Genomic DNA, 14093 nt, shown 5'->3' on the forward strand with positions numbered 1-14093 from the left:
TCTCTCTCTCTCTCTCTCTCCCTCATATCTCCCTCTCTCACACACTCTCTCCCACATTCTCCCTCTCCTCACTCTCTCTCTCTCTCTCTCTCTCTCTCTCTCTCTCTCTCTCTCTCTCTCTCTCTCTCTCTCTCTCTCTCTCTCACACACACACACACACACACACACACATACACACACTTTAGGTGCAAGCAATCTAATACATCATTTGCTGACACACTACTTATGCGTTAATATTTGACAAAAAAGGGGCGGGACCGGTGAGGAATGGTGGATGTACAATCAGCTTCTATTTTTGCAAACAATAGATTTCAATCCAAATTTTTCTGTAAGTAAAGATGGAATTGTCTGTGATGAAGGGGAAATTGTTAAATGTCCCAAATTTGAACACACTGTTTGAACCCAAACCTGTTAAGCATCCTACAGAGGAAAGAAAAAACATATTTAAAATATAACGTAACAGATATAAGACCAACAAGTAAAAGTTTCAAACTTTGAATTATAAACTAAACATTTTAAAAACCGTGCCAGAAATGTTTATATCGAGGGTTGTGGAAAACTGAAAAAAAATTAAATTAAAATTAAAATAAATAAAATTTCCTTTATTCATCCCATGGTGGGAATTTATAACTAGGGTCTATTCCAAGGAAAGACTGAAACAACCCAGGCATCAGCTGCAAATTGTGCTAGAGACACACAGCGCAGCGGCGGATGATCTAATTCGGTACCTTTCCGGTATGAAGCAAAGACCGTACCACCGAGCCATGCTGTCCCTTATGACAATATGAAAACATTGTCATATTATGATTTTGTTGTTTTTAAGGGTTTTACAGCAATTGCAGCATGTGACTCCGATAGCGCATGTGGTAGAGCTCTTGCTTCAGAAGTAAAGGAACCACATTTTTCTAACCATCCAGCTATAATTGGGTAGCAGGGTCAGTTGGATCTGGCAGAAAGTACTTTGCGATAGACCAACATCCCAACAAAAGGGTAGCAAGCAATTGCTAGATTTGGCAGACAGTACTTGACAATAGACAAGCAACTTGTCTAAAGGGTTGCACATGATTGTTGAAGTTGGTTTGACACCAAAAAAAAAAATTAGGTTAAACCCAATTTCCATGGAGGTCGTCGTATTCTTTTACTTTAAAAAAAAAATTGAGCGTTTATATAGCGCAATATCCACTAAACATGGTCAAAGTGCTTTACAAGGGGTCCCTGACCAACAGCAACACGCAACATGTATAACAAGACATGATGCCTGTCAGGGGATATTACAATTTTTTTCCAACAGAGACAACACTGTTAACAGCCAGGTACTCATTTTACACCTGAGTATTGTGTGAGAATGTGAGTAAAAAGTCTTTTCCAAGGACTCAACTATGCGCCGAGCGAGGCTCAAACCCAGGACCTTCTGATCCGAAAGCAAGTGTCATACCACAAGACCACATAGCCGCACAAGGTTTAAGGTTGATCCTTGGACATAGCCCCTCAAATAGCCAGACGGAGTTTCTCTGAGGTTTTCTACTGTGCCATTCGTCCTATTTCTGTGATTGTTATCCCAAGTCCACATTCTCCTTGGCCTCCCTCTGCTGCTACACTTACCCTCGCTGGTACCCTCCATGCAAAGCTTTTCAACTGAATCATCTTTTTTGAGCTCGCCTATATTTTTTATTAAAATAAGTGTTATCATTTTCAATCCTTTCGCCTGTGGCTATCTTCCAAGTACAAAATAAATATACGCTTACATCCGACAATTTCTGCCTCTTTTTGGATCTAGAGTCCTCATCTTCATTCAATTTCTCTATGGCCCTTTGTTTGTATCTGGAATAGAAAAGCAAAAATTGTAGCATTTATTTCAAAGTGGATACGAAGCTGCTAGAAGTTGTGGACTGTAAAAAAATAATGTACAATGAATGACTGTAACAGACTTCGACTGATCAAACTTTAAATCTTCATTTCAAAAAAACACTTTTTCGGCGCATAGTTGAGTCCTTGGAAAAGTCTCTTTACTCATATTCTCTCACCGTACTTGGGTGTAAAATGAGTACCAGGTCATTATTAGCGTTGTCTCTGTCCGGAAAAAATTGCAATATCGCCTGACAGGCGTCATGTCTCATTACACATGTTGCTGTTGGTCAGGGACCACTTGTAAAGCTCTTTGAGCACATTCAGTGGATATTGCGCTATATAAAAGCTCAATTATTTTTTTTCGTGATGTAATTCATTATCTGTTAAGTCCTTTGAGATACAGTGCACTCTGGATACGTCGACGTTGCCTAAGTCGATTTTTACCCAAGTCGATTTTTTTTCTTGGTCCCTCCCCCTTCTTCCTATATAACATTAGTAAAAAAAGAAAAAACTCCACATAATTCGATGTCGCTTAAGTCGATGTTCTTATCACTCATGACTACAATAAAATCACAAATAAACAAGTATTTCCATTGGTTAAAAAAGCTACCAGTAAGAATTTTAAGTGGTTAAGAATAAATCCGCGAACGATTGGCGCACATCGATGTGATGTAGGTGCTTTGCCTGACGTCCGTGTTCAATGTACATAAGCAGTATTGAATAACTTTAATTTCCCCATCTCAAATTTTACATTGTCGCAACTTCAAGTTCAAGATTTTTTTGGTTCTAATTCCAGGCCATCCTATGTAATGGCCCTCTTAATAAGTATCAATTTTATCAAGAAGAATTCAAGTCAAGTCTACAACTACAATGGCAAACCTATCGCGGAAAAGGAAGATTCGATGCATTTGGAAAGTTTGGCATGCGACAGAAAATCATCGCATATGAAATTGGCATACCAGCTATTTCTGTCTCGACGATTTACAAGAAGCATGACCTTGACCTAGAGGCTCCTACCCTTCCGCTTTTCGTGGACTAATTTCACTTAATTGGTATACATTCCACATTCAAAGCAAAAATTCCGCTTTCCACCTTTCCCATCGAGGAAAATTTTTAAAGAATCTCTAGTGAAAAAAAAGTGAGCTATGGCTTATTTCGTCAGCATCTCCTATGGTCAATCAACACACGTTGTGAATGATTAGTCCCTTCAAAGTGTGTGCTGCTGATGTCGGATAATATTATATGTTTGGGAGGGGGGTTGACCGAAGTATTATTATTATTATTGTGACTCCAATTCGTGAGGTCAATGACCTTGGTAATATTATAATATGTTGGCTCCAATCGGTAATAATATTATTGAGTACGGTCAGCTTCTTTCCCTATTTTATTTAATTTTAGCCCTGTGTACGTGTGCATGTGTGTGTGTACCGGCACGCGCGTTTGTTTGATTAGGTGTGTGCGTGTGTGTGTGTGTGTGGGGGGGGGGGGGGAAGGGTCTTGACAAGGTTAAATCCGTCCATTCAATACTTTGTTCTCAGACGGCCAGGACCTGTGTGTTCTCTTTTATTATTTGACCCCATTCTTAGTCTTTACACAATCTGTACATTTTTACACATTTTATATTTTTAATCATTTGAGTGCTTTTGGATTGTCTATTACATTATCTGCTGCAAAGCATGTCATAGTCAATAACAGTAAGTTGCTTCCGCTTTTTTTATCTCAAATTCCGATTTTTATGTATTCTGATTCCTCTATGAGGCTATTGGGGGTAGGAGCCTCTGATGACCACTACAGAGACCGCGCGATATGAAGGGACATACTCATTCTAGATTGGGTTGCTTTGTTCAAATGCGTTTTTGCTCATTTGGTTACACTCCGGTTAAGTTGATTTTCGGATAAGTCGATTTTTTTTCTCGGTTCCCCTGGGCATCGTCTTATCCGGAGTCCACTGTATTTGGTTCATGGAAAGGCGTTCAACAAGTGTTATTTATTATTAGACCAAATTTGTCGACAAGACATGGCTTGTATTTATATTATTCTGCTGCCTGCCAATATATAAAAGTGATGTATTAACATTTTTACTGTTTTTGTGATTGGCTGAAAAAAGTCTTCAAACTCCTTAGGACATGCAAAAAGTTTGAGGAAACTGTAGTTCTAGGAAACCATGTCTTGTGTCACGACTTGCGGGAGGCAGATCTCAGCGGTATGGTCTTTGCTTCATACCCAAAAGGCACCAGTTTGACTATCCAGCATTCTATGTGACCTTAAGCAAGTCACCTCTCCCCAGTTCACTTTGTTAAAAATGAAAACTCACATATCACTGTCTGGGTTGTTTTCTTGATTTCGACAATTTTCCAACTTTTTCTGAATGGCTTGAGCTTGTTCTCTTGGCACAGGTTCAGGTCCTTTTACAATGTATTTTACTCCTGGTGACAGCAAAAATAAAATTATAAAACAATAGAAATAACTAAAAAGTCACATCTATAAAATGCAAACTGACAACATGGAACCAATTTTACTCCTGGTGACAGGAAAATAAAATTATAAAATTAAAACAAAACAAAACAAAAAAAAGTTCACACCTATAAAGTGCAAACTAGCCATATGGAACCAAAGTATTATTTGATTTAGTACATGTCATCTATTAGGTGCCCTATTTGTTTAAATGATTTGCAATAATATCCACCACTGGCAGTAGCCAGATACTTATTCAGACCTCGAATAAAAAGAAAAAGAAAAAGTAGCCCTTCAAAGCCATCAGGCTCATGAAGCCGAATTTGATCCCAGTTTCTCTAGAGAGAGAAGGACAATAGAAAAAGCTTGCTACCCTTTGGATAAGACGCTAGCAACACTTAACAAGTAGAACGAGACATGACACCTGTTATTGTTAGGCAATATTACAATTTTCCAATAGAGACAATGGTGTTAACGACCTGGTAGGCCTCTCAGTTTACACTTGAACTTGAGTATAGTGAGAGAATGTGAGTAAAGAGCCTTTTGCAAGAACTGAACCATATGTCGCTCAGAAGGTGAGTGTCATACCACAAGACCACATAGTCACACACATAAATCTACCAAAGCCAATATCAGCAATAAGTTATGTCAACTACGGTGCCAGTGGTTAGGACTAAAACCTGAAATTCAAATGTCAACATTTGGCAAAACTGAAAAAGAGGAAGTGCAAACTTTTGACTGACATGCCCGTTTCACCTAATTTGACTTCCGATCTCTGAATCAAGTAGATTTCTGGTAATGCAGATCTGCTTCAGTATACAAAAAGAGGTGACAGGGTCATTTTTGCTACATTTTACTGGAAACAATCAATCATTAGAATTATTATTTTAAATCAGTGCCTAGATTAGTTGAGACTAGAAATTTTCAAGTTATCGATATCATGACACTGGAAATCCAACATAAACAGGAAAACTAGCAATCATAAACGTCAATGTGTCATATACTGTGCTATATATATAAGAAATGATTAAAATTAAAGTGCTCAATAAAATTGGGGGAAAAAAAAAACAATTAAAAAAAACTTGCTCTTACTTCTGAGTTGATATAAAAGGTTTTCTTTTTCCTTCTCATTGGCAGTTTTCAGCAGGTGTTCATCTATATACCTGTAAATTATTTACAAAAGCTGAATTACATGATAAAAAAAAATTGAGGTTTTATTTAGCGTGATATCCACTAGCGTACCCAAAGCACTTTACACATAAAAATAAAATTCATCCCATAGGGGAGATTGGTCTTTAGGGTCTATTCCAAGGGAAGACTGGAATAACCAAGGCATCAGTCCAGTGCAGTGCCGCAAAGAGAGCTAGGGCGAGGTGACTTGCTCAAGGCCACACAGCGTAACGGGTATTTGAACACAGTACCTTTTGGGTATGGAGCAAAGACCGTACCGCTGAGCCATATATCAAACATTATGTGTTTGGGAAAAAAGATTTATAAATAAATAAATATGAATATTTTTATATGGCGCATTTCCACAGATTTACTACAGAATTTTCCATGATCACTGTCACCCATCTGTCCACTGACCACACTTAACACTATTGTTCTTAGATCATTAATTGATAAGATGTGATAAACTAAGAATCAACAAACCAAATTGTTACAGTAAAGAACATTTATTAAACAACATGGCATAAGATACATGTGTTCAGGATGACGGTTGGATACAGAATGACTCCCAACAAGGTAGTTGCTGCAACAGATGCTAGTTGTGAATGATACTACAAGAAATGGACGATACAAGATATGATACTTGAATACAATATCTTTCATTCACAAGAAATACCACTTGACTTTTGGGGCAAGACGAGATGCAGTACCGCTGAGCCACAGAGCCACACGTGGACAGCTCATACGGTAGAGTCATGATCTCCCCGGCCAGGCAGAGTTGCCGTACCGGTACGATCCCGGGTTCAAGCCCCCCCCCCCCCCATCGCTGCCACAAAGTTTTATTCTCTGTTATCTTCTGGCACTTTCCTACTCACTTCATTTCTTGTTATTATCAACATAAGTGCCTGCTCCACTCACTTTTCTGAATTAAAAAATGCACAAGTAAATACAATGCTGTAATCTCAATAAATGTGAAGGGGCGATTTACAATATGCCTGTGATCGTTCGACTATTGTGAAATACCTTTACAAGAGTAATATTGAAAAATAAAGGGTATGGAGATGTGCCAGACTAAAACAGAATAAAAATATGGTGACAGAGAGCCAAACCTGGGATCCAATTGACACCCGTCTTTGTGGTGCAGAAATTTCTGACCATTCATAGCAGCCTTCATAATTTTTATATCCACTAACTGAGCAATATGATTGAAGCAACATTTAAAATGTATTACTTTGGTAAAAGAAAAACCTGGCAAGGTGTCATACTGGCTCAACAAAAAGTCGACACGCCAGCAAAAGCTGGCAATTTAGCACCTATGATTATATCAAAAATTAAAAATTAAAAAATAAACTTCCCTTTATTCATCCCCTTGGGGAAATTTGTCTTTAGGGTCTATTCCAAGGAAAGACTGGAATAACCCAGGCATCAGTCGCAGTGCCACGTCGCAAAGTGAGCTAGGGTAAAGTGACTTGCTCATGGCCACACACTGCAGCGGCGGGTGATCGAACTCGGTACCTTTTGGGTATGAAGCAAAGATCATACCGCTGAGCCACCCTGTCCCATAAAAGCTTCTATTTTAATTTTTTCATTATTATTTACTATTTCAAACTTTAGAAAGCAACATTCGCATTGTGGTCAAATCGGAAAAAAAAAAATGTTTTGTCAGCTTCTTGTGGTGAAAAACTTACTTATCGAGTGCAATCCCCACCCTAGAACAACCAAACTTGAGGGCAGCTAAAGCAATCTGGCAATGATAGCAAAACAAGAGAAATTCATCTCAGCTGTTGCATATTAACTCTTTCAGCACCATTGGCTGCACTGTGTGGCCAGAGTAGAATCTGTTGGGTTACATAAGCTTGTTAAGCAAAAATCTTAAATTAAAACGAGTGTTTATAACCCAATAGATTAAATATTATTATTATACTCCTTCTCATCCCCAAGCCATTCATAAAATAGGAATTCATTAAAACGAAGGCAAAACAATGAATCAGAATAGTTCTGCTGTTGTTTGCATCTATTTCAATTTGACCTTATGAACATTGGTCACAGGGCTCTCTCTCTCCCTCTCTTTCTCTCTCTCTCTCTCTCTCTCCCCTCCCGCCCCTCCTTCTCTCTAGTTGTGTAATTACGTCATTACTTTGAGTGTTGATTATAAACAATTGATGACTCATGATCATGCATTTATGGATTTTAATACATGCTAACCTCACAAAGGAAATGATAGACAAAAAAACAAAAAGAGGTGTAAAAACTTTGGAAAAACAGAAGACAGTCTCGATTGCATAAGCCATCCATACATGGTTAGGTCTAAATTCAATATAAACACTAACACCATTCCAAAAAAAAATTAAAGAATTAAATGAACAAGAAAGAATATCTATTTATTTTTAAAAAATCATTTCTTCTACTTATCCTCTTGGTGCTTCAGCTGCACACAAGTCTTATTATGACCAAAATTACGATCAATTAGGGTGAAAGTGGCAGCGTGGTTAAAGCATTGCACTGTGATCTGGAAGGTCCTGGGTTCGAGCATGTTCATTGTTTTCCTTGGGCAAGATTATTAACCCCCCAATGTGTTCATTTGGACAACATGGGTGATTTCTGTTGACATCAGACAACCTGTTTGATGGATTATCTATATTCCTTCATGGAATGCCTAGGCGACGGGATCTTATTGTGCCGTTGCGAAGTATAATTTTTTAGGGTGAAATGGAAATGTCATGAATCTTCAATTTTCTACATAAAACAATAAATAAATATAAGCCAAAGTGATACTAAGCTGCTAGACACTGTGGACTGGAAAAAGTAATAAACAAAAATGAATATAGCAGCACAGAACGTTTCGGGCTCAAAACCCTTCTTCAGCCGACAACAAAAAAACAATAAAAACATAAAATTCCAAATCTACGACAGAGAAATTTGGTAGGTCCTCTCTCTAGAAGAAGAATCTTGGAATGTTCACATTTACCATGCTCAGTGCACTTCACACTGTTTCATTTATCCCCCCTAGCAGGCCGTATAGAACCATATTTCCATTTATACAGTACCAGTTCCCTGTTAGGCATTCTTTTTGTACTAAGACTCTTAACAATATCCGTCACTGCCGATAACCAGGTACTCATTCAAACCCCGAGTGGAGTGGGCTAATGTATGTTAAAGGCCCTACCAAAACACATAATGTTGACACCAATCACTGTCATCCATCCAGCCACTGACCACGCTTAACATCACTTGACACACCGTACTGTTGAGCCATCAAGCCTCACATACCTGTGACGGAGAAAAGATGAGGCAGGCGTCAGACTGGAGACTTCTCTCAATGAATTCATCTGCAAGCTTTCTGGACTGCTCTAAATTCTCACATTCCTTCCATTTTGTCTGAAATATGAATGAAAAAAAAACAACATACCTGACAACTCCCTCACCCCCTAGGTAGTAATATCTTCCTAACCACCTACTTAATATAGAGAAAGGACTGTATCAAATTTACGTTTAATATACCGAGCTAGAGGAAGACAAAGAATGACATATCTAAATAACCTAAGAATGGCCAAAAGTGATTTTAAAAACAATACAGATCGTGATTCGTGGAGACAGCTGACTGGCAACGTGCTCAAGAGTACAAGCCACGATGGATGATGATGATACCGTATTATCTCTTGAGCATTTATATAGCACAATAACCATTACACATGCTCAAATCACTTTACAGGAAGTACCTAACCAACTCACTCACTCACTCAATCCTCTCCGGGCCTGCTAGCACTTGAGGCGATGCAAGGGATCTCCAACTGGTCCTGTCAGCAGTTATTCTTGGGGCCATCTCAAGGGACAGGCCTCTTTGCCAACTTACCCAACAGCAACACTTAATGTGTAGGACGAGACATTACACCTATAAGATGATATCCACATTTTTTTCTGACAGAGATGTAAATGGCCAGGTACTCATTTTACACTCGAGTACGGTGAGAGAATGTGAGTAAACAGCCCTTTCCAAGAACTCAACTATGCACTGCTCAGAGTAAGGGACCCGAACCCTGGACTTTTGGCTCTCAAGGACTTAATACCAATCAGAATAGGTTAAAAAGAGAAACAAGAATTCAAACCTTGGCATCGATGTAAAACCCCTCTAAAGGCCGGAATGGACTATGGACAGTGAGGTGATACGTAAGCTTCGACATTAGGATCAGTTCAAAGCTCAGAATGGCGTCTGCAAATTTCTCTCGATCCCCGCGTAAGTTCTTGACAAATTGGCCGATCGGGACGTAGAATTCCTCCACCTTGCACGACAGGTAGACACAGGTCAGCATAATATCTTTGGGGTGATAATTCATTGGGGAATTGTGGATATAGAAACGTTTGAAGAATGTAAGAGAAGTTCCCTGAAAACAGAAAAGAAAAGATGATTCAATGTTTTAATAAATATTTATTAGAGAATATCAAATTAAGAAATTAAGGAGCAGGCACTGGTGTAAGATTAAGAACTAAACAAGTTTGTATGAAAGGTGCCAGACAAAGCAAGAAAGAAAAATACAAGAAAGAAAAAAACATTCAAAATAAAATCAGTCAACCCCAGTCGAGGTAGACTTGATTTTTTTGGGATGGTTTTTTTTCTTGTATTTTTCTTTCTTGCTTTGTCTGGCACCTTTCATACACACTTGTTCAGTTCTTTATTTATTAGAGATCCCTGTAAGGGTTTTTTTTTAAAAATCCAACAAAACTGCAGTTTAATGTTCTTGGATGTTATTGATAGGAATTAAAAAGTTGGAGATAGATTAGCCATGTGGGGTGGATGGAAGAAGAAATCTCGAAAACAGCAATTAGATGGACACTGCGGGGAAACCACAACATGGGAAGACCATTGGAGACATGGAGAAGATCGGTAAAAAGAGAGATGACATCCTTTAGTTGGACCTGGGGAGAAATTCAAGAGTTGAGGAAGGAAAGAAGTCACTGGCATGTCCTTACAAATCAATGATTTAATTCGGAGTGGCTATTCGTCAGTACTGACCCCCAGGCGCTGGCACCTGCGGGTCAGTACTGACGAACAGGCACCGGCATCTGGGGGTCAGTACTGACTAATACTATTACTAGTACTGATGCCAATTGGTCAGTTCTGACCTGGCCACGGGCGTTGACGGTACCAAAATTATGGAAAAATGCCATTTTAAAAAATAACTTGCTCTACGACAAATAATCAGCATTTCCTGTCCCATACTAGTACTAGTCGCAGGGAAGCCCTTGTTTTCACTAAATTTTTTTGTCGGTTTACGTGAGATTTGTTTAATAAATATATCAATTAATTAAACAAGTGAAATTGTCCAATCCTGGGAAAAAAGACCAAATTTGGTGTTGATACGCCAAACTGAAAGCCCTATATGTCGGTTCATCCAACGCGCATGCTCACTGCACTGATGCATGGCGCCAGAACTGAAAGTGAAAGCTCTTTCAATTGTCTCGTCTTTCTTCATTCCTGTCATTTGAAATTCGGCTTGCTCGAATCTTACTGAGACAGGAAAAGTAGGAAACGGTAAGGGCTGCCTGAAGCCGGTGATCGTAAAATACTAACGAAAGAGTGAAAATGAAAGGCTTCGTATGGGAACAAAACAAACAATGGACGTTTCGGGTACAAACCCTTCATCAGCACAACAATACACAAATAAACGTGGAAAACAAATAAAATATAATGAAAAATAGCTTGTATCGTCTGTACTCAATGGTGGTTGCAGTATAAATGAAATGTTAGCGTGGGTAGAGGATAGGGTGCCCCAGGGGGGTGATCTGACTGATAAGAAAGGTCAGCGTCAGGGAACAGAACCTTCCAGAAAATAATGGAAGATAAAAGACATATATAAGTGGTAGTAGTGTAGTAGTAGTAGTAGTAGTAGTAGTAGTAGTAGTAGTAGTAGTAGTAGTAGTAATAGTAGTAGCAGTAGTGATAGTAGTAGTGAGTGGTAGTAGTAGTAGTAGTAGTAGTAGTAGTAGTAGTAGTAGTAGTAGTAGTAGTAGTAGTAGTAGTAGTGGTAATAGTAGTAGCAGTAGTGATAGTAGTAGTGAGTGGTAGTAGTAATAGTAGTAGTAGTAGTAGTAGTAGTAGTAGTAGTAGTAGTAGTAGTAGTAGTAGTAGTAGTAGTAGTAGTAGTAGTAGTAGTAGTAGTAGTAGTAGTAGTAAGTAGTAGAAAGCTGTAGTGAAACAGTAGGGGCGAGGTGAAAAAGTCACGGCGGAGGTGGGGTTGGGGGGGGGGGGGGGGTGTTGAATGAACGAAGGTCGAATCTTCGCGAAGGAAATACGAACGGTCGGATGGCTGGCGATTGTGATAGTAAGGTGGAATATAGATAGATAACTATGCGATTATGTGCTCTCTGTGTGGGATTGCTTACGTTGGTGAGATCGGAAAGAGGCTGGGTGACAGATTCGTGCAGCACTTGCGCGACATATCGAACTGTGCAGACACTTCAATCTGCCGGACTACTGCAATGTACAGCGTGTGTGTGTGTGTGTGTGTGTGTGTGTGTGTGTGTGTGTGTGTTTAGTTTTTGCCATTCGGATACTTCCACCCGCCGACGTAGGGAAACTCACCTGATCAAGTCTTTGGGAACGCTGACTCCACGCGGACTCAACACCAGGATTGACCACCACTAACCTCCACTTCGTATCCCGCTGTGCAACCACCTCTTAGTCAATACTATCTTTGAGCCTTTTCGATGTCAACGTCACCCATATTCATAACCACTGCTGCCACTACAGCTACTGCTGCTGCTACTAATACTACTTCTACCACCACCGCCACTACTACTACTACTACCACCACCACCACCACTACTACTACTACTACTACTACTACTACTACTGTTCATACAACTACCCTCTCTCTCTCTCTCTCTCTCTCTCTCTCTCTCTCTCTCTCTCTCTCTCTCTCTCTCTCTCTCAATTCCCCCTCTCTACCGGTCCGCCCCCCCCCCCTTTTTTTTTCCTTCTCTCCCCTCTTTTCTATCTATCTATAGATAGTATGCAGATGACGTCACTCATGCCTTTGTTATTGCTTTTGCCATCCGCGTCTGTGAGTTGTTCTCACTAAACTGTATTAACCAGACTATAAAAGTTCATGGTTACACAGAGTTCGTGTGTTGGTCCGTTATACTTCCGGATGGCAATGTTGTGAACTCCTTGGCCAAGCGCATTCTATCTATATTCCACTTTACTATCACATCGCCATCCGACCGTTCGTATTTCCTTCGCGAAGATTCGACCTTTCGCTCATCCAACAGCCCCCCTCCCCCCCCCCCCCCCCCCCCCCCCCCCCCCCCCCCCCCCCCCCCGCCCACCTCCGTCGTGACTTTTTCACCTCGCCCCCTCCAGTTTCACTACAGCTTTCTACTACTAACTACTACTACTACTACCACTACTACCACTACAACTACTACTGCCACTATTACTACCACTACTGCTACTGCTACTACTACTACTACTACTACTACTACTACTACTACTACTACTACTACTACTACTACTACCACCACCACTAATATGTCTTTTATCTCCCACCCACGTCTTATAGTCGGTGTTACGATTTAAGAAGCCGTACTTTAAAACTGCGTTCACAAGTTCAGTTATTTTCAGTATATTCTTATAATAATAATAAATAAATAAAATAGAATTCCCTTTATTCATGGAAAATTTGTATCTAGGGTCTATACCAAGGGAAGGCTGGAATAACCTAGGCATCAGCCGCAGTTCAGCTCCCCAAGTCGAGCTAGGGCGAGGTGACTAGCTCGAGGTCACACAGGGCAGCGGCGGCGGTTTGATCGAACTCGGTACCTTTCGGGTACGAAGCAAAGACCGTTCCGCTGAGCCACGCTGCCCAAAAATAGAATAATCTATTCGTTATCAAGTTTCTCCTCCTTTCCGTTATTTATTATCATTATCATTATTATTATTATTATTATTATTATTATTATTATTATTATTATTATTATTATTATTATTATTATTATTATTGTTATTATTTTGCATGACAAAAAAAAAAAAATTTAAAAAATCCTCATCAATAGAATGGACAAAGTATTATAAAAGAATCGTAACAGGAAATATTATATAACACATTTTCCTCTATTTTTCTTTAAATTAAGCTATAACGAAAATATACGGGGGAAAAAACAATAAAAACAAAAAACAAAAAAAAAAACAACAAAAAAACAACAACAACAAAAACCCAAAGAAATAGAATGGACAACATAAAATAAAAAAGAATCTTATGGTGGCTTGAAATACTGTAACGAGTCATATCGTTGCCCCAACGACATCTAACGCGTTAGAAATCAAACTTATCTAAGTGACCAAGTGTTACTGTGTGCCATCGGATAAGTTGGCCTGAGAGCCTGGGATTTTAATTGTTTTGTTTTTTTAATGGTATACTTTAGGAAGTGACGAATAAGTGTGAAGAGGTCTTTGCACTGACGAACAGGTCCGATGTTCGTCAGTGCTGATCAATGGTGGGGCAGTGGCACAGACCGAAGAGAGGTTGTCTGTGGGCGGTGGCACCTGTTGTTCAATACTGACCAATAGACACCAGGTTATTGGTCAGTACTGACCTCCAGGCACTGGCGTCTGTTCGTCAGTA

General features: G+C 39.5%; 1 protein-coding gene across 8 annotated transcripts in view; it reads right to left on the minus strand.

Moving 5' to 3' along the window:
* The window catches only part of LOC144974722 (cyclin-H-like), a 24742-nt gene continuing 10649 nt past the window's right edge, over window positions 1–14093 (minus strand). For all 8 annotated transcript variants that reach the window (XM_078917901.1, XM_078917904.1, XM_078917897.1 and 5 more), the window contains 7 exons: window positions 9579–9854; window positions 8743–8850; window positions 7161–7216; window positions 5395–5465; window positions 4163–4274; window positions 1746–1821; window positions 1–420 (listed from right to left, as the gene is read on the minus strand). In XM_078917901.1, coding sequence (XP_078774027.1) covers window positions 412–420; window positions 1746–1821; window positions 4163–4274; window positions 5395–5465; window positions 7161–7216; window positions 8743–8850; window positions 9579–9854 — 708 coding nt within the window. In that variant the 3' untranslated portion in view covers window positions 1–411. The remainder of the gene's footprint in view (window positions 421–1745; window positions 1822–4162; window positions 4275–5394; window positions 5466–7160; window positions 7217–8742; window positions 8851–9578; window positions 9855–14093) is intronic.

The sequence above is a fragment of the Berghia stephanieae genome, chromosome 6 (genome assembly GCF_034508935.2).
Source record: "Berghia stephanieae isolate SIO BIC M18660-M18661 chromosome 6, UCSD_Bste_1.3, whole genome shotgun sequence".
Lineage (NCBI taxonomy): Eukaryota > Metazoa > Mollusca > Gastropoda > Nudibranchia > Aeolidiidae > Berghia > Berghia stephanieae.